The sequence below is a fragment of the Tachypleus tridentatus genome, chromosome 13, assembly GCF_004210375.1.
Source record: "Tachypleus tridentatus isolate NWPU-2018 chromosome 13, ASM421037v1, whole genome shotgun sequence".
Lineage (NCBI taxonomy): Eukaryota > Metazoa > Arthropoda > Merostomata > Xiphosura > Limulidae > Tachypleus > Tachypleus tridentatus.
The window spans coordinates 30151566-30173801 of record NC_134837.1 but is presented as its reverse complement, the minus strand read 5'-3'; the positions used below and the strand labels follow the sequence as shown (position 1 = coordinate 30173801).

Here is a 22236-nt window from a genome sequence, read left to right as displayed (position 1 = left end):
GTAAAAGTTTTATATGTATCATTTTGTGGTATCACATATGAACTTTTGCTGTATGTGATTAAGTACATAACTTTAAATCAAGTTTTAAGTTTGGCAAATCTGTTGTTAAAAAACATCACACTTGCACAAAATTTAATTAATGCTTTACTAACAAGTAAAGACTATGTAGGGGATTAGAATATTATTCAAAGCATTTTAGTTTTCATTGTGTTAAAGAAGAAAATAGTTTCAACACAAAAAAAAACAAAACATCAGTACAATGACATTTTTTGTCCATGTAAAAACTTAACTAATTGTACTTTCTATACCCCAAAGTGAAGAATCTAGTCTGTTAATTTTTATACTAAAAGATTTAAGTGTCTAAAACAAAAATATTGTAATGCTCAAGTACACATGACTGTCCATGTTGAAAATAGAACTCTTGGTTGTATTTTTGTGTATGAACAAATTTCATTTATTGAAAGAGATTAAATTAATACATCAAACTACATTGTCTTTAACACTCCTACGAAAAGACGTTTCTAGTCCTGATTTCTTCAAGCCCGTTCCCCTGGCTGTGGTTTCGCTAGATAGTAGATAGGGACAGTGGGAATCTCGTTAATCCATTCATTAATGGATTTAAATGGCAATTTCATTTAAATACAAAATTATTAGCCTAATATTAATAACCTTTCAAGTTGCTCTGGGGCCTATTAGGCCCCACTTTTCGTAGGAGTGTTAAGTACATCAGAATAATTTCTTTGGAATGCATATAAAACAGTTTTTCAAACATTACTGTAATACTATGGAAATTATTTTGAGTTTCTGTCAGTGACTGTATTTTGTATTTCTGTAATATTAAGTTACTTAAAGTTGGAATTTGATAACTTTTTGTTGGTTAAAAGTTTGTTTTCTGTAACGTTACTCAAAACACTCATTGTAGGTTTGAAATATGAGTTATAAACCTAGATGTCGTTAAAAACATTAGCCTTTACAAAACCATTTAAATTTATACACAACTTTGACTCTTTAGGAGAATATTGCAGAGTATTTCATCAAATTTAACATTTCAGATTTGTTTGCTTTATTTAATACTACTAATTATCAGGTTATCTTCTCACATGAATATTTTAATAATATGATATTGAATATGTAGAACAGGCAAGTTTCTTGATTTTGGGCACGTGCCCAATAAAACATTTTAGTTCTTAGAGGTACATTTATGTAATTCATGTTTCAGTTTTGAAAAGGTTTTTTAACATGAGTTGTTATATGTTATTTCTAAAACCCAGTTATAACCACAATTACACACATTATGATTTTGTTAAATCATTGAAAGGTTAACAAGCTATAAGGCAGTCTTTTGCTTTTATTCAAATCACTCAAGTGTACTAGCTAGTCTCAAAGTACAAAAACCATCAATAAGTAACTAATAGTGAAATAACTAAATTTTGCAGGTTTCTTTACCAGAAATGATAAAGGAAAACCAGATTGTTTATGTGGAGGTGTTTAATAATTTATCTCAATACTTCCTGTTTTCACAGTTCTTTATAACTACAATATGTTTCCATGATTAATTAATGTATTGCAAAGTTAACCTCCTAACTTGCTTAAAAAATTACAATAAACTAATTTCATAAAGAAACATATTTTGAATATTTCTTTTCATTTAATACTGTCTCATTACAACTGTACTTGCAAAACCCTTAACTTTCCAGTGGTTCTACTGAAAGAATAAACAACACAAGTTCCTCTGATGGTTGTTAATCATGAAGGACAATATAAAACTTTTTTTTTCAAATATTATTTTTCAAAATTCACGTAAGAGAAAAATATGAAGTTTTACCAGTAACAAGATCAAACTGTAATAGGAAACATGTGAAATATACAAGATTATCTAACAAAGGCACCAAAGTTTGTAACAGTTTATAACTGGTTCTTTTTAATTCTGATGAAATATTCAGAGATGAAAATAAGCAAAGGTGAAAAATGTCCAAATGTTTTTATTCCAAAACTTCCAGAAACATGCTTTCCTTAAATATTTAGAAAATTATAAGCTCTCTGGTGCACTCGTCTTTTCATAGTTAACAGGTGTGATTCTGTAAAATTTAATAAGTTACCTACATACTTTAGTAGTTGCAAGTGTCCAAGGAAGTGCACTCTCATTAAGTATATTTCATATGTTTATTGCGTATTGTGTATGAAACTTTTTTCTAGTAAACCAACCCTTTTAATAAATTCTCATGTTGACTCAACCACTTTGATTTTCTTCTAACAAACAATTTCAAATTCATTCTCTGATAAGTCACCCCAGTTTTTTAAACCCAACTTTCAACTTTTCAAAACATGTTGAATATAATGATGAGTTGCTTGAAATATCTTTTTATAATTTTAATTCAATAACTTTTGTCATTCTATTCACTTAACTATAAATATGCCATTTTGTAAGATAAGAATGTACTAATTAGATTCTGATTAGTCAAATATTGAAACATTTATACACAAAGTATTAGAAAAATGAATTTGATGTGCTAGTATTTCTCCCCAGCTTAATGTAAATTTTAACAACCACAGGCAATATTAAACAGAAATCCACTGATGGATAGGAAGTTCTCATTCCTAAATATTAGATAAAACACAGAACTCTGCTGAACAATTACATGAATATGGACAAGTGAGTAAACTTTTATAACAAATGACAGTTTTCTTGTCACTTTTTAGTACAAAGTTACATAATGGACTATTAAACACTGTATTTTACTATTGTAATTCCTCAAATTTACTCCTGACCTACCAGGGTAAATAACAAACAGTAAAGAAACTATTTACATTAGTACACATGTACCATACAGAAAAAGTTTACAATATTCAGTTTCCAAGCTAATTTCCAGGCACACTACAAGATTTCAACAAAAAGTAAGGTAAAACTATCATAATGGATATAATATTATTGTTGCTACTTAAAACATGAGAGAGAGAGAAAGTTATGCCTAACTTAAATTGCCAAACAGATACTGAATTTTGAAAGTTTTATCAGTTTTATTCTTGAGTAGATATAGCAGTCAGACTGTTATGACTTATTTACAGTAGCTAACTACAGAATATAAAAAAGGAAACCTAAAATAAATCTACTTAGAAAAAAAAAAATAATTGGATATAGGTTATTTGTATGTTTTCTGGTTTAATTTTCAGGAGAGTTTTCAATCTTCAAAAACCACGAGACATCCATGTTTGAGTTTTTAACATTTTAGGAAAATAATGCATGCTGTATTGTCTAGAAAAGAAATTCTAGCAATAAACATGCCAACACGACTTTTGTAATTTGTACATTAAATACAGTTCACGCGAGTGAGTATAAACTTACTCATATAAGAAAACAAAATAAAAGGATAATATTTCTTCCTTTTAACATGAAAGTATATGTACTAATTATTCTTCAACAAACACATACCCTTTTTTGACTTATATCTGAAAGTATATGTACTAATTATTCTTCAACAAACACATACCCTTTTTTGACTTATATCTAAAAATAATAACATTTTCTGTGCACAGCATTATACATTAGTTAAATGCTTTGTACAACTATGTTGTTAGTTTTCCTGATACTGCTATGGAAGGAGCTTGACTCCACATACAGGATGTAAAAGTTTTGAAACTCGTTAGTTGTACAATATTGCATTGTCCTTATAATAAAAAAAACTTTTTTTTTTCTCATTATTTAAACAGTAAACTTCAGTGGCTGTTTTAACTATCCTTGTTATACAGTGGAATGACAAATTTTGACCCAAATGGTGAAGCATAACATATGCCAACATCATTAAATACTTCTCCTGGTAAACCTACATCACACAGATAAAGGCTTGCATTGCTGCTGGGAAAGGCAAGTGGAAGTATGGTAACAAGAATCCACTTAGGTGCAAAGTCCAAACTTGTTTTAGCCTCAGGAGATGGGTCCAGCAGCAGCAGTGGTGCTTTACAATGGCTGGCCCACTGATAAGAAGAATTGTACCAATGTTGGTCTGTTTTAACTTCAGAAGTCTCAAAGTGTTCATCAATAGCTACAAGAATAATGTCAACTGTCTGTGGAAGCAGGTCTGAAGAAAATCAAAGAATAAAGTATGTTATACAGTATGTCCTTGAAACTAAGACACCTTTAACAAATCAAAATAACAACATATAAAATGTTTTTTTTTTAAAGCAACTGCTCAAAATTCTTTACACCTTAGAAGGTGTAAGGATCAATTACAACAAAAGATTGTAAACTCACACATGTAAATAACATCATGGTGGATGAAGTTTTATTTAATTTTGATCACTACATAAAAATACAGAGAACATATATATAAGAATATGATTTTAATTCTTTAAGCATTTTAGTTCTGATTTTATTGGATTGTATTTTGCTTTTCAGGTGTGATAAATTTAACAGTACGTATTAATTATTAAAGAGTTATTCTTTTGGTTTAAAATTATTATTAGTTTACATTGGATATTTTTTTTTATTTTCTTTTGAATTAATAACTTATACCAAACATTTATATCAATAACCAATTACTAGTAATTAATATCATCAATAGGGAAAGATTCTACTCATAAAGTTCAGTTATTCTTCTGTGAACAACTAGTGTTAAATTTTCCACAAAATTCAAATAATTTCATTCTCTTTTAATCCAGAAAGTAATACAATATGTGTATGGTAGAACAGTTAAAAACATAACTTCAATACATGCAAGTAAGCAGTGAAAATTTTGGTTTCTCAATTTCTGCTGGAAGGGTCTTTTGTGCCAAATATTATATAAGCCATGCTAAGCAGTACCAACAGGAATATGGACCTACAGCTTTGAAGATACTCTAGTAATGTAGAACATAGTTACTTGCCAACAATGAAGAAGTGTCTTAAAGGCTCTCTATTGTTTAATACAGAATTCTTGAGAACACCTATGTTTTATTGACAGCTTTCATTACATGGCCATGAACATGCAAATACCAAAAAGAGACAAGTATTTTAATGAATATTAAATATACAGAGTTCCACGTTAATAAGTGCAAATATTGTGCTGCAACAGATGTCACTTGCAAATTAACAGTAAAACTGTATAAATTTAGTTTCCAAATAAGACTACAACAGTGGCTTCCAAACTGTGTGTCACTGCAAGTTACTAAGGAGTTGCGAGAGTTTTGCTAAATGAAAAATATATTGCATGTGGCAACAGAAAATCAAGGTATGTGGGTTAGGGTGTCATCAGTGAAAAAAGTTTGGTAACCATTGTACAACACACACAATAGTGGAAAGCCAACCAAAAATGATGGCATAACTACCCCCACCTGATAGTGTACTCTTAAACTCATATTTTCATAGCTAAGTGAAATAAATAAATTTTGGAAAATCAATCTTAGCCAACAGAGAAGTGCAGTCAACTGTTGGTAAATTTCTTTGTGAGCCAACCAAAATTAAGATAAATTATGAAATGAATTAATTGAATATTCACAGAATAATTATTGATACAAATTGATAGATTAATAACTTATAATATGCAGAAAGGTCACTGCATTTTGGTAACAGTGTCCTAACAATAGCTTTAGTGTCATGTTGCTTTGAAATAAAGGTATAACCTAATATTGATGTTAGTCTATGTACTGAAAGTATAAAATAAAACATATAAACAACAAATCTGGAAAAATATTTTGAATTCTTAATTTAGTTGCCATTGGTTAAAAAAGTTTGTTTTTATTAAAACAAAAAATAGCTTAATTCAGAAATGTTTCAAGGTTTAAAGTTGAATCCATATATTTACTTTTATCATAGATTTTATGTACTTGGCTTTAAGCTAAATCATCCACACATCTTTACTTTAAGCTTATTCTACTGACATTCACTAAACTTAAAAGGTTTCATGGCAAGCACCCCTCATAGCCCCTTCTGTACCCCATCAATAAAATCACAGTGGGCCAACAGCAATCAAACTATTCTATCTGGATAAATGCATTTAGCTTTTATGACTCCTATTTTTTTAGAAATGAAGAGGGATGAGGTACACTGTCTTTTATATAGGTTAGATACACACACCTGCTACACTGGAAGTTGTCTTCCCTCCTGTCAACTTAAACAACTTAAGTTCTTTCGTAAACCAAGCATCTTCTGTCTCGTGTACTGCAGGATGGAGAACTGTTACTTGGACACCATGATTTGCAAGATGGCGGCCACAGTTTACAGCTTGTGCTCCTTGTTGGTGTGAGGTACATATCACAACTGCTGTGGGCCTCTGATGGGAATTCTGAGGGTTCAACCTGTGTGTAAAAAATAATATTAAGAAATGAAATAAGTGAAACCATTTTCTTTAATATAACATCACAAGTCTGCTACACATAGTTATCACCACTATAACTGATAAGTAAGGACTTATCACTAATACACACAATCACTGATTAATATACTGTATGAGAAACGTGTTAAAAAACTCAAATAACTATATAGTAACACTTTGTGATACTTCTGTGTAGGGAGAAAAAAAAAACTGATACAATATTTTACACTTCAATTAGTATGGCGAGTTAAATTTAAAAACATTCCCAGCACAAAATTTTTCAGGAAGGTATATAAGTTTTCTCATATTAAAAGGTGGTAATCCCTTCACAACATTCTCTTATGATTTATGAATATTAGTCGCCACAGTGTTACTGAACTTATGTATATGTTCTACAAAACAGTATCTTGTCACCACTATGAGTGGTTTACAAGTACACCACACACTTGACAGACAAAATGTAAAACAAGACTGGATAGTACTGGGTTAATGTAATATATAATTACAAAATTATCCATCAGCATTACTTATGATGATTATAAAACCTTGAGTAACCACAATACCAGCAGAGTGTTATCCCAAAACCTGTTTAAACAAGAGAAATACATGATTTTTCAGATAGTTTAACCAGATAATTCATGATAAAAAAACTAAAATGAAACGAGTGACGATTATAAAGAAGACCCTGCAGGTCCAAAGTTATACAAAAGTAACAACAGAAGAGTGGGCAACATTGAGGACACCTTTAGTCTTCAGCTCAGAATGGCATGTACTACAGGTGGGAGAAGAGTATATATTGTTTGGAAGGATTAAGAATAGGGTGTTGTGATTGGTTGGTTGTTCTCGGTCATGGTTAATGGAGTGCATAAGTGCTGACCAATGGTAGCCATGAATTGTCTATCTTTTTTTATTCTTGTCCCAAAATATGTTTTACTCTCTATAATGTAGATCTGTTTACAGGAGCATGGTATTTCATAAACAGTTTTTGTATTTATCTTGAATCATTTCGTTTTGTCAAGGATAGATCAGAGTTAGGTTTCGATCGATGTTGACATATGAAACAGTGCCAGGATGGTTTCTAAGCCATTGGTAATGAAATTGGAATGGAAGTCATTCTGTTTAAAACACACAACTGTAAGATGTTTTTGAGCAAAAATGAAATAACATAAAAACTGAAAAACAATTATATCATTGCAGAATATGCAATATTAATGAAACAATTATGGACTCACATCAATTCTGGAAAACCAAGGAATCTTTCTACATCAACACAACGAAACCCCTATTAAACAGAGACTCAGGTATAGAAAGGACGATTTTATACCCATGACTGGTCTTCACGTTTTGCCAACCAGTCATAAATGTTCCCTTTTCAATCTTCCCAGACATTATCTAAGACTTCCACAGATTGTGTTAAAGTGACCTGAAAAAGAAAATTAGCCTATTCTACTCATGCTACCATTGTAAATTCTCTAAGGTCTTCTATAAAAACTGTTGCCCAAATCAAACAGTTGTCACCCAATTCATCTTTATTTTGTTTCAATGGAAAGACAACCACCACTAGGATTCAAGAGAGACAACCATAACTTGATCATCTTTTCTCTAACAGATAATTGCACCTGATTAAGGTTCTCAAACCTTCTATATCTACTCTGAAAGTTCCATTATAATTTTTTACTATTTACACCTAATTATATTTTTACTATGCCCTTTTTAATCACTTTTCAGCTATTTCGAGCTGTACCTGTAATAAATATTAAGTCAATTATAAAAGGTCATTAATTTTTTTTCTTGTATTAAATAGCAAGTTGTTTAAATGTCAAACTTCACTGATGTAGTATGTTCTTGTTTAAATTTTACTTTCATTTTCCAATACTTCTCTACATAAAAACAGTGAGTGATTATGTTAAAACTTTTCATTACTCCTATGGTCTATCTTTACTTTTTCATCACTCTACTTCTGTAATATGAAACACTTTAGGCTAGTTTGTCTATCAAATAGCTTTATCAATACTTCAATTTGGTACTTGTGGAAAACGTACTATGGACTAGTCGATTTATACCTCGGCAATAACAAAAAATTGGAAGTATACATGTACTCAGAATGATTTATTTATATTAATTACTATTACTGGTTTTTTTACCTGTGGTTGCCTCCAGCCAATTGGAGGACCATCTCACTAGCAGCTCGACCAGCCATCTCTAATCTTCTTTCAGTTGAGAAACCAAAGCGATCAGATGCCTCTATTAACTGAGACTGCAGCTCTTTAGTTATACTTGGTACCACCAAGCCAGTATCTAAATAGTTTTCCAAATATACAAGAATGAAGTATAGTATTAAAGCAGAAACACTTTATTTAAAAGACAATCTCTGAAAATTGACAATCAGGTACATCATTCAAATAATAGAAATAATTTCTGTAACGTACAACAGTATGTTCATAATAAGTTATGTTACTCAAATGACAGGAACAATATATTGACATTAAGGTAAACTATTTAACTAATAGAAAAAACCACCGTAAGATACAACAACATGTTTACAATAAGGTTAAACATTCAATTTGACAAAAATAACCACTATAAAGTAGAAAATATGTTGCTAATAAGATAAACTGTTCAAATAATAAAAACAACCACATTAAGGCAGGAGAATATGTCAATAATGAATAAATTGTTATATATGACAATCACTGTAAAGAAAAACCTGTTGATAAAACCTTCTGGATTACAATTTCATACAAATACTTTTACTGTGCCATTGACATATTTTACAAAACATAATATCACAACTATAGCTGTATACATTGTTTCAGAAATTACTTCTAACATTCATCTAACCTTATAATGACTTATCCCAAATAGTTCTGTCATTCCATTAATTATGTAAAAACAAATCCTTATTTCATTTATATCTCACAAACAATACATAAACAAACATAACTGAATCATAACATATAGTGGGAATAATTATCCAACATTTCTCAGGCCTAAAATGAGACAAATTACATGTGCAATCCAAGCTCTCAACATTGTATAAAGGTGTTATGACCAAATGCTTAAATTTGAAAGCATACTGCCTGTTATCCATCTCTTGCCCTAGTGGCTGTATCTTTCAGAAGTACATTTTGCAACAACGTTCATTATCAACAGTATTAAGGACACCCTACCTAGCATCTGAAATTCACTGGAGAAAACAGACAACAAGAGCAGTGACACATTTCAGATAAACATTCTCTTTATTTTCTTTCACAATTAAATCTACCAGTGCACAGAATATAACTGCCAAACATAACACTTTGGTCTTGAGTAAAGCTGGCACTAATCAAAAGTAAGTTCTCACCACAACCAGGCTTAACAATAAAACTGATGCAACTTGAGTAAATAAAAACCCATTTGCATGTAATTCTAAACTTACTGATAGTAGTAGGTATTAATGCGTTTTTAAAGATGTAATTAGTACAGTTAAAATTAAGATGAAATGTGATTCATACCAGAAATCAGTGAAAAAAATATACAACTTTGAAGTTAACAAAAAAAACCTTAAAGCATGTGTAGAGTGAAAGTTCTTATTTTTAATCACAATGTTAGTAGTGAAACTGTATCAACTGATTACAATATAACTATCTATATATAGTTCCATATGCATCTAGTAATTCCAATATAGATTTTATTCCTATGAAAACCTCATCATCAGTAACTGAACTAGAAGTTATTTTTGACCAATCAACAGCACAGGTCATTTACTTTTTAAGTAAAAAACTAATTTGTCTTCACTGGTTTACAAATTACCATAAAAGTTTTACTTTTGATCTAATGATTATTCATTTTTGACAATAATCCCATATTCTTAAATGTCTTTACTTTTCTCTTAATGTTTCTAACACCATTCACTACACATTGACTTAAAATACCATCTTAGGTCACATAATACACAAGTGATTCACCAACAGCTCTTACTGACATCCTTTTCAATTCTGGAGAAGTTTGTATAATTATTTAAATAGTTCCTGAAAACAATTACCAAAATTCTATGATTAAATAGTTCATAGTTTTAAGTGTTAGTCACCTCAGTTTACCATGACAGTAGGAATTCCATCACTCTTATTATATGAAAAATGGTCTAGGAAATAGGAAGGCCTTTGTTGTAGTAGTGTCATATGTAAAATAATATGGTTTAGGATAGAACTAACACTATATAAAGTATTGTAGTATGGGATACAGAAGACCTTTGTCGGAGTAGCATTATATGTAAAGTAATATGGTCTCAGATACATAAAGGCCTATTGTTGTAACAGAACCATATGTAAAATGGTCATAAAACATGAAGTCCTATTGTTAGAGTAGCACAAATTGTAAAATGATCTAATATACATGGAAGCTTATTGTTGGAATAGCATTATACATAAAATAATATGGCCTAAGGTATGTAGACACATACTGTTGGAATAGCACCATAGCACAGTCTAAGATACAGGAAGACCTACTGTTGAAGTGTCATTGTATGTAAAATATGGTCTAGGATACAGGAAGACCTATATTTGAAGTAGCACTATACATAAAATAATATAGTCTAAAATACGTGGAGACCTGTTATTGAAGTTGGATAATCATTTCTGCTATGATAGTTTGCTAAGCCTCAATTTATAATATAAATTTTGATGAATTAGCAATTTTGAAGTTGCAAAGTTTTCAATACATAAAGTTATACTGGTGATTATTCATTAATAAATGTTGGCACTGATAAATGTGGGTATTTCATATTCATTTCCAATTATTTGTTTTCATCAAACCATACCATACACTTAAGAAAAATTTTAAGGAATAAGAAATTGACCAGACTTGCCAAACTCTTAAAAGATTAATTTATTTTAAAGTGTTTCAGACAAAATTGGCTACTTTTTTTTAGCATTATGCATTATCATTTACAAATATATTGTAGATTTCTGCCCTTCTAAAGATAAGGTTAAACTAAATGATAAAAAGTATGGGATTATATGACTTTACTGCTTCACTTGGTTACTCAAAAAGTGGTAAAAAGTTAACAAAAACATTTAGTTGAAAAAAATGCAAATACACAAATATAGCTGGGCAATTAGTGGCAGTTGTTAATTGATCAACAAAGGGCATCATTAACTGATTGCATTTGATAAATCAATTAGTACAGTTGCTTTCCCTTTGGACATCAATTCAAAAAGAAAAAAAAAAACGAGAAAAAGTTGGTGGCTGGTGCTGTTAGAAAGTTTCCTTCCTTCTAGTCAGCAGTTCAAAGTTAGTGACAGATTTGCCATAACAAAGGGCAAGCAAATTTGGTGGCAATGGGAATTAAAGCAAAACCCCCCAAATCACCAAAGCTGAAGAAATTAGAAGTAAAAAAAATACAAATTTACAAGAATAAATTGGGTAGAGAAGAGACAGCCCATTTGTTAACCTGAAGATGACCTAGGAAGGTTGAAACATTGTTCTCTGCTTATCAATAAATGTTAATACCCATACCAGCCATTCTGAGATGCATTTTAATTTCAAGTGGGTTTCTCATCATCAAGACATAGCCCATTTAGTAGCTTTGTGGTTTAATAACTGAACGAAGAAAATAGCAATAATTTAACTAATGGAATAATCAAAAACAATAATTAAAAATCCCAATTTTTGATTAGTTGATGCTTACTGTGATAATTAATTTAATCCTAACTTAAACTTATTGGTTATATTCATGAAAGTTACTATAATCAAAATTCTGGATAATCAATTGTTGTAATAATAACAAACAGTAATAACTGGGAACATCTTATTTTGATTAAATGATTTCACTGTAATTTTGATCTATCAATTAAATCCTTATTTTGATTAATTGATTATGCACTGATTAATCAATTAAACTGTATTTATCTATACACAATACAATACGATATTAATCTGTTTTGATACACAAGTTGTTTTAGAAGCACAACTGTTTTAATAGTCCATTAAGTACAGTTGATAGGTGCTTAATGATAAATTAAAGACTTGAAATAATGAAATGTTAGAAACTTTATCCTACCTGTAACATATTCTTTTTCAACAACACACGGTACAGATATCTCTCTATACGTAATTGGTTCACTTAAAAGAATATTTTCATCACATCTGTACTTCGCTGTCTGACGTATGTTAGTGTCCACTAGACGAACAACATCAGGTTTTGAATGTGCTTCAATCTCTTCAAAAATAGCTTGCTTATCAAATAAAGCTAAATTTTTCTCAAAGTCAAACTCATGCTCCAAAATATAGCTGTCTACAGGAGCACTAAAGCACGCTTCATCCCGTTCACTAAGACGTTTTTTACCTTCTAACTTTTTTGGTGTCGTTATTTTTTTACGTCCATCACCTGCAATATAAATATGGTAGTTTTAGCAAGACCTTCTATGTAATTGCAGCATCTAAAAATACTTACAACAAGCAGCTCATTAGTTTAATATTAAATACAAAACAACAATTGTATAATGAGGCTTTCACTGAACCACTATCAAAAATCAAAATACAATTAAGTAATTATTAATCCAACTGAAAAAAAATGATAATGCATTAAAGAAGCAAGAACAGAAATGTACATTGGGAATTTTCAGTTTAAATAATGGAATTTGCTTCACACACTAAACTAAGTCAGAGATAAAATTGGCTACTTTTTATGCCAATCATTATCTGCCATTTAATACCCAAAACAGACATACTGGATTCATAAGTTGTATTATCAAGAGTATTAAAACTTAACACTGAAAGTGGTTGCAAATAATGATACTCTGATATGTTTATAAATGTCAGCACCTAATCAAATAAAAAGGTACATAAGAGTTCACTCCTTTCAAGAAAATTGATTATTTGATATAACAAGTGGCAAAACTGTATACAATTTTCATTTCATCACCCACAATCTTGATGAGAGTTTAGAGATACAGGATAGAAAATTCACAGCATAAATGGAATCACATGCTGTTAGGTTTCACAGATAGACCTCAACCTATAAGCCATTCATCACAAGCTTAGAAGCAAAACATGATGTATGGAATATGAAAACTGTAGGAAAAACACTAAAAAAAAGTCATTAAGTAAAGTAATGAACCCAAATAATCATTTTATTTACAGTGGGATGAATCTGATGAAAATCTAACAAAAGTACTAGAGTGAAGTCTTATAATTATTTTGGACTTACGGTTTTGGTAAAGATTAATGTTGAATTGCCAGAGTTTTACACAGGTCTTTCTTGGTACAATAATGTATTATGCTGTACTAAAGGACATATCCAGCAGTACTCTGATACAATGTTCAAAATACAACTTAGCTATTCTCAACTTCTATCTAACTCAACCACTTTGGGAAGTTTTGGAACACCAGCATAAAAAATCAGATAAGAGAAACCTCAAAATTAAACTATATCAAGGAATAGTTTGGAAGTGGAATGGAGTCTATTCTACCAAATGCATATCACTGGTTGGTGGTGAGAGAAAGTAAAGACAAGAACTAATGCCAAAAATGAAATACTTCCCATTTCAAGGCATACAGACTCAGTATTTGTAGTAAAACACTGGAAATAAAAAGTAAATTTTTCATTACCTCTCCTTTTGTTATGTTCTTCCACTTTGGCTGGAGATGAAAATGATTCTTCAGTTCCTGTGCTGTTAGAAGTTTTGCAATGATCCACCTGATTATGAGAGGATTTTTCCAAATCCTCAGCAGTGCGAAGAATTTTTAAATCACAGATATCCTGTGAACTGAAAAAGCAGAAATAAAAACTATCTATAAAACTTTAATGTAACTTACAATTCGTGAATGTGCAGTTAACCTTTAATATGCTGACTCTATGAACAAAATTAACTAAGAACTAATTAAAATTTACAGCATAATACTAACAAAAATGCTTATTTTTCTAATTAAACCAAAACATTTTTTAAAGACAAATTCTCTATTTTCAGAGTTTGAAGTTAAATTTTATTACATCATATAAAGGCTTTATTAGTCTTTGGAAAATTATGCACTTCACATATGCTCAGTGCTCATATATATTTATGCACTTGACACACATACATAAATGTAGAACATGAATTTTTTTGTTTTCTGTTATTGCTTTCAATGTATAATGTTTCTAAAGAAGAATGGATAAGCTAAATAATTTATAATTTTTAATAATTAGTATGACATCAAATTTGACAACTAGCCACATGTTACTTAATATGCTTACTGCTATAGAAGTTTCCATTTTATTATAAGAACAAACAATCTTGGTGTTATTGTTCGAAGTGTAACTTCTATCCAGAGTAGGTTCAAGTTCTAAAGATTTCTTACTTTCTCTTAGAAGAGAACTTACCACAACAAAATAAATATTTAAATTTTGTCACAGCTATGTAACATTTGAACTAGTCAGCACCTTAAGCTACAAAATTAACTCAATCAATTACCTATACTCATTGATTGTATTAATTAGGGTCATGTTAAATAGTCAATTTACCAAAAATTATGCATAACACCATAAACATAATCAATTAAATGAAACTAGTGCTTTCCATTATTACTGAATTCAATCACTATGCAAGTAATTGAATGAATACCATTATTATTTGAGATTAATTAAAGATTGTTCAAGTTAATCAATTTGTGTCATGACTCATGAAAATATCCAAATGACCAAATTTAGCATTTTCATTCTTACCAGATATCTAAGTCTTGTGAGAATAATTGGTTATTTGAATGTAATCTATTAATGAGCCTGCCAATTAATTGATTACTAAATTCCACTAATTGCCAAGCTATACTAGCCACTTGTTAATAGTCAAATGAATTAAAGTCTAGATTTAGTGTTAGTCATGTCTTTACTATTAACTGGACAGAAGAAAAAATATTATCAATAAATGTTAAATTTACATGATATATTTGTGTATAATCCATTTTAAAATTAAACACTATAACTAAATTTTGTAACCACAACAATAGCTTATAAATTCTTTTTAAGTTACATTTTATAAAATTTACTTTTGGTAGAGAAGTCTAAATACATAAAACGTACCAAAGGTAGCACAAGTGATATGTTCACACAGAACAGTGACCCACAAATGGTACAAAGCCAACCCACAAGAGGAGCAAAACTACACCAAAGGAGACAAGTAAGGATAGATTTTATTTTTTTTAAAAGGTTGCAAAACTTGTATATCACAACAATCAATAGTTTGATACAGTCCTGTAAACATATGCTGTTTTTACATGAGATTCTAACATCCACAAGTTTTTCATTTAGTTACACATTGCATTAATTTGGTAAATCAATTACAGGCTCAAAATGTTTCATATGTATAGAGAAAATAAAGAACTGTACGAGAAGCAATCATGCATCAAATATTACTATAATTCTGTTCATTCAAGTCTCTCACTATCTCAAAAAGATAAAGAAATATCTCATTTCCCCAAAAGGGGACTAAAGGTTGCCTGTAGGGGTAACCTGTTTTAACCACATGCAACAATAGAATGTAGTGTGTTGCTTGTCAATCAGTCAGTAGACACTAAAGTGATGTCACATAATGGATACTTAATGTTGTAATTTGTATATTCATGACTTCAGTAAAATGTGTGCATGCCATAGGTAACAAGCAGAACTCTATCTCAAAATGGCTGGTATGGGTATTAACATTTTTATTGATAAGCAGCGAACAGTGTTTTTGACCTTCCTGAAGATAACCTACAAAGGTTGAAACATTGTTCAATGCTTATCAACAAAAGTGTTCATACTCATAGCAACTGTTCTGAGATGTATTTTTTATTTCAACTGAGTTTCTCATCATCAAGAGCAACAAACAGAATTATCCACTCTGTAGGTTACAACACTGCATGACATATGAGCTTCAAATGCAAGAACTCAAAGTAGTTGTTATTCTTAATTCTGGTTTCAGTTATCCTTCAAAAACAAAACACTTTCAGAGACTCTGTGAAGTACATCTATTTGATGTAATACTAATATTCTTAACAATTCTAAATGTTTCATTTTGGTTTGTTTGATTCAAATTTTGCACAAAGCTAAATGAGGACTATCTGTGCTAGCCATCCCTAATTTGGCAGTGTAAGACTAGGAGGAAGGCAGCTAGTCATCACCATCCACCAGCAACTCTTATGCTTCTCTTTTATCAACAAATAGTGGGATTTAACATAGTATTAAAATGCCCCTATGGCTGAAAGGGCAAGCCTGTTTTATATGACAGCAATTTGAACCAGAGCCCATAAGGTTATGAGTTAAGCTCCCTAACAACTTGGCCATACTGAGCCAACTTCATTTTCAATAGCAGCAAACATCTTTCACTCGTAAGTTCCACAATATGAAATCAGATTACTGTTCCTAGCTTTTTTCAATTTTTGTAACATGTATATAGATTAAAATTTGGTAAAATTTGAACACAAGTATAAGTCATTGAAGAATACATTATACTCAAACTGAGAGTAACAGTAAGAAGATTGCTTATCCTTGAGTGGTCCACAAACATATTTTGTTAAATCATGGAGACAGCACCATTCACCAAGGAGCATCATTAGCTGCAATACAAGTACAAACAGCAACATGAGGAACACAATACACATATTCTAAGCCTACCTGACAATTAAATGGGGGTACTGAGAATGAACCCCATTTCTACAAAAATCCACAAGTGTAATAGTTTGATCCTCAGTGTCAACTTCAGATATCCGACCCTGAAAGATTCCTAAAGTATCACCACAGTCAACAATTACTTCACAACCAATCCAGCGATCTCCCATGTTGTACTATATTCTGAAAGAACATAAAATTATACTATTATTAAAAAAGTTTCAAATTTTGCATCTATAATTCAAAATTTATTATTTTACAATTCCAAACTAGATTTCAAAAAAATATTCTGAAGTTGTTTTTCTCCTTTTATTGTAATTTTCCAAACATAATAAACTTTCACAACCAGTCCAGACCATCTTTGGTAACACGCATTGTGAACAATAACGTATACTTACAAAAACATTGCACTTCGATAGTATGCCTTATTAACTCTTTCCCTGTTTCTAAGACAAAGGAAAATTGTCTTCTGTTTTCATTCATTTTTAGTATCTTTAAACATAATTTTTGAAATGAAATGATTAAAAAGTTAAGCCTTGGGGTTTTTAAGAATTGTTTATGTGCACATTTAAAACTGTTTTAAATATAAAACAAGTTATTGCTACATTACATCTGATATTCAAAACTACAGATAATTTTTGGTGAGATCTACATATTTCAAGTCCAAATCACTGTCCTCAAACAGCTGACTCAACTTCAATACCCACTAGTCATCACCGTAAATGCCATCACCACTGATATCTTCATTATCATTATCTACCAAGGTAGCTTTATTGTAATGGACTCTGATTTCATGATGTGCTTTTAAATCAGTGTTATAAAATTAAAACCTAAGTATGCACATAGATGAAGCATTTTAGAAATTTTACACTGTACTCCACTATAGCAAAGCTGTTGCAGAGGACCATGAGTAAGGAACACCAGCTGTAAATGGGATTTTAATGTTAATTTCGGGCTATAATTACAAAAATAGTAAGCACTATAGTGAATATGCAATTAGACATTATACAGACACTAACATTCTTATCAAAGGGTTACTTGTACCACAATATTACAAAAGTATAGGTATGTATTATTTATAGTGATAAAATAAATCTGACTTTGTATTTAGATTGCATATTATACTTGGAAAATTATGGTAGGTTATTTTCATTTTAGTCAACAAAAGCTACAAACCAAGTTAAATACAATAAACTACAAATACATGAGAAAGGTAATTTTAGTTATTAATACACTGTTTTTAAACTTAAAAGTCCAAAAATAACAACACATCTATAACTGCTTTGTGACTTGTATGCAAATTTAGATTCACTTTCAAATAATGAAACATGAGCAGCATAACCAGCTTCAAAAAACACCCAGGTTACTGAATGTGATCAGAGATATACCTGTGACTTTGTAAACTGGTTCAAAATTAGGGTTCATTCAAATGTATCTAGTGCTTTAAAAGTCCATGATAATGATACATAAGTAGATATTTTCAATCCATTGCATTTTGAAATGGTCTTCAAAAATATTTCACAGGCTAAGCTAATCAATACTTTATCAAAATTTCAAAAACACAAACCTCTGAAAAACATTTACAAACAGACTTTTAAATTTAATATATTCTAATGACTTCTACTGGAAAAATTCTAAAATGTAAGAAAGTTATAAACAGGTTTACAGCTTTTCCAGAAACATGTCTAAACTGAATCTAAAAGGCAACAGAAAATATCATGAAAAAAAAACAAGTCAGAAAAAAAAGACAAAGAAATTAGAAAAGCAGGTAAAAAAGTCAAAACCTTTTATAATTAAACTGTTATTCTCACCAATAGCTTCCAATTATTGTTCAACAATTGCAAGTAAACAATATAGGTTATCCAATAATAACAATAGAAGAGAATACTTATTTTGGAATTTGTCATTTCATACCTAAAATACGGAACTTTTTATTTTTACCTGTTTGTATAATTTTCTTTGTCTTTTACTAGACTGCTTTTTTTTTACCCTTGTTTTTATTACTGCCATTGGCCTAAGCTATAGTACTTATAAAATTTACATTGGTACAACAATGTCCAATGGTAAAAACTAATATACCATAGAAGCATTCAATTCATTACAAATCACTTTAAAAATTAGACTTTTTGTTATGTTATCTAAAAGTTATACAGTGTAAATCTGATATGATAATATATATAGAGCTACATAATGAGTAGAATTTGAAATCAACTAATTATTCTCATAAAATTGGCTAGTTGGAATACTTAAAACCAGTAATAATCAGAAACATTAATTTCTATCAATAGATCATTTTCCTACATAAATTGACTTATTCATAATTCTGATTAGTTAATTACTTTATGTGACATTAACCAATGACATCATTTGTGGTAATAACACTGTAGAACACTTAGTCTTACAAAAGGCAAAACTTTTAAATAAACAATTATGGTTCAGTACAAAGCATTTAAACATCAATACACAATTTATGTCAAGTTATTTATATTCTCACATCCCTATTAAGTTGTTTTACTAGAAAGACACTGCCAGTACTAAAACTCTCATGTTATTAATCTTAGAAAAGGTAAAAGATGAAACACAAAATCAGAAGTAATCAAACAAAATACTGACCATATCTAAATGGAACAGAAAGATCAAATGTAACTGTAATATGAAAATCTATACATTTATGGTCCAATATTGTGATTTGAAGTTAAGTTTAAAGTGTTTGGTGCTTTGTGTTATCCCTTGTTCATCTTTTCCTTATGTCTCACAACCTACTACAGTTGCAAAAATAAATTATCTGTATTTGAACTTGAGATTATTTAAGGGCACTAACAGATGCAGGGTTGCCAGCTGTCCCAGTTAAAGGCAGTCGTTTTTGGAGTGTTGTCCAAATATCAATACACAAATGTCCAAGTTTTCAATTTTGTCAGTAATCATTAACTTTTCTTCTACTTATATTCAGAACTTTGAGCCTTTGACAAACATGAAACAACAGATGCAAACTGTTTTATCAGAGTAAGGAAATTATTACATAGTATGGAATTACTCAATATATCCTATGCTAGTTCCTCTAAAGTTGGCTTTATCATAAGATAGGTTGCAACAGATGAAATGATGTAACAAATGCACACAGAACAAGTGATTTTGATTCCACCAAAACAGAGAGAAACCACTGAATGCAAATGGTAAGTTCAATTATCATGATGCATTCAAGTTAACACAAAGGTGAATATGAATGTCAGTTACTCATAATTTTACAGGAAACCAAAAAACAGTATCTTCAGAAGCAATAATGCAAGAAAAAAACATTTTCATTTGATGAAGCTTATTTTTTGAATAAAAGGAATATTTATATCTTTCCAAAAACAATGGGTCTATGTTTTAATATCTGAAAATATGTGTGTGTCCTAGTGTTATGACTTGAAAATTTGGTTGCCTAAAACAGATACTTTTAAATTGAGAGAGAGACAAAAAAAATCTTCATTAAAATAAATGCTAGCTCTACTGAAATTCAAGTAATTTTACAAGTTTGACCCCCCATTTTGTCTTTAATTATATTCTTTAAAACCAAAATTAATATCAAGAGATTCTCAGAAGCAGAAAAAAAAAAAAAACTTCCATTAAACCTCCATTAGTTTACAATTTCACTACACATTTTTCATCAGGGTCATAATCTTAATTTAAATGCCAGCACATTAAAAAAAAAAAAGATTTATAGGATTCTTGGTATGCTGAATAAAGTAACCCTCTATATTTTTCAAATTCTTCAGTCCCAAGAGAAAGCAAACTACCTGATAAATTTATTTAAGTATCTTTTGAAGTACATGTTTTAATTTTAAATTTTCTTCGTTTTTATAAAGTTAATTTTTTTGGTTTTGTACTTTGGTCATTTATCATGGATACAACTTCTGTCACCATGTTTTGTGTGTTTTGTTCAAGATACTTATATTGTAACTACACACAGAATTTGTTACTAACCTGCATGTATTCATCTGCTTTTGACATTTGTTTTTTTAATTTTTTCTAATGTCACCTTCTTAAAGTATCAAAATTATCCCATTAGGTATATGTAACAATCTGCTTTGAGAATGTTTTTTCATCCTAACCATATGTAACACTATGATACACCACAGTATCAGATCAATGGAAAAGGAAATTATAAGCATAAAAAGCTTATTAAAAGTCCAGCCAAAATCATACATTCTGTATACTTAAAGTAACCAATGGTTCAGTACTAACTGATACATTCTTTTCAAATCTAGTTCTCCAAGTGAAATCACACCTAAACTACATTAAAACAAATTACAAATATCTAATAAAAATATTTAAATATACAGACCCCTAACACATTAATTTTTTCTTTTGTGTCTTATCTGTGACAAAATATAAACAGACTTTTAAATTTTAAAAGATAAATATATTCCATAATTCCATGGTCAAAACCAAATATTTTTACTTTAGTTGAAAACATCCATATGTCATGAATTTCAGACTGCTGCAAAATCTGCACAATTAGAAAAATTAAATAAAAACGCTTGTTAAAACTCTATAAATAAGTTACAAAAATAATTAAATTGAAGAACAAGTATTTAATATTTAACGTATATTAATTATATATTTTTAAAAACCTGAAACTAATAGCAATATTTGACACACACCAGCTCATCACTAAATCAGGCAAAACGTTCTCCTGGGTTCTCTTTTCTGGTTCTACTAAGTTCCAGAACAACTTTGTCGATAGAAATTGTTTTCTTCCAAACTTAACAATTAGTAAAACTAGTTGTATTGGAATTACAATACAATTACCAATTTAAAATCAAGCTATATTTTTTAAATCACGATAAAAACAAGGTTCATTGTGTGATGAAAAACTGTCATCTCAACCATTTACCGACTAGAGGGCGTCAAAATTATTGATGTTCAAAAACACAAAATTCACAAATATAGTATATTAATATGTAAACACCCGAAGTCATTCACAAATATTCTAAATACAAATATTTTCATCTACATAAGCATCAAATCAAATAATCAAAATTATTGGGTTTACGGCTTAACATAGGATTAACAAAAAAAAAGATACATTATTGATGAAAAAATTCATTTTAATCTTAAGAAATAAGAATTATATATTTAAGTGGGCCATGGATACAAAGTTCTTTATTCGTGTCTCATTATTAACAAAAGAATCGCATTCTTTACTTTTGAGAATATTGCTATATACGAGTTGTAGTTAAATCCCGCTTTTCGATTAAAGTACCCCTAAACTGACGGTAGATTGTTTGAATGCTTAACTTCAGTGACATATACGTGATGTTATAAACGACGTGGAAGTAACTGATGCTAGAAGTAATGTGCTAA

General features: G+C 29.9%; 2 protein-coding genes across 9 annotated transcripts in view; one reads left to right on the top strand and one right to left on the bottom strand.

Moving 5' to 3' along the window:
• Galt (Galactose-1-phosphate uridylyltransferase) overlaps positions 1 to 5650 on the top strand; it is a 39715-nt gene extending 34065 nt beyond the window's left edge. For 6 of the 8 annotated variants that reach the window (XM_076483343.1, XM_076483347.1, XM_076483346.1 and 3 more), the window contains exon 12: positions 1437 to 1624. In XM_076483343.1, coding sequence (XP_076339458.1) covers positions 1437 to 1492 — 56 coding nt within the window. In that variant the 3' untranslated portion in view covers positions 1493 to 1624. Of the gene's footprint in view, positions 1 to 1436; positions 1625 to 3708 lie in introns of those variants that run through there. The other 2 variants (XR_013021860.1, XM_076483342.1) reach the window with 2 other exon arrangements.
• On the bottom strand, positions 431 to 21785 carry Edc3 (Enhancer of mRNA-decapping protein 3). Its single transcript, XM_076483340.1, has 7 exons — positions 21534 to 21785; positions 16894 to 17070; positions 13878 to 14035; positions 12328 to 12654; positions 8432 to 8585; positions 6050 to 6270; positions 431 to 4076 (listed from the first exon to the last, which is right to left on the bottom strand). The coding sequence occupies exons 2-7, from the start codon at positions 17055 to 17057 to the stop codon at positions 3727 to 3729; spliced, it is 1374 nt and encodes a 457-aa protein (XP_076339455.1). The 5' UTR covers positions 17058 to 17070; positions 21534 to 21785; the 3' UTR covers positions 431 to 3726.
• Positions 21786 to 22236: the final 451 nt, after the last annotated feature.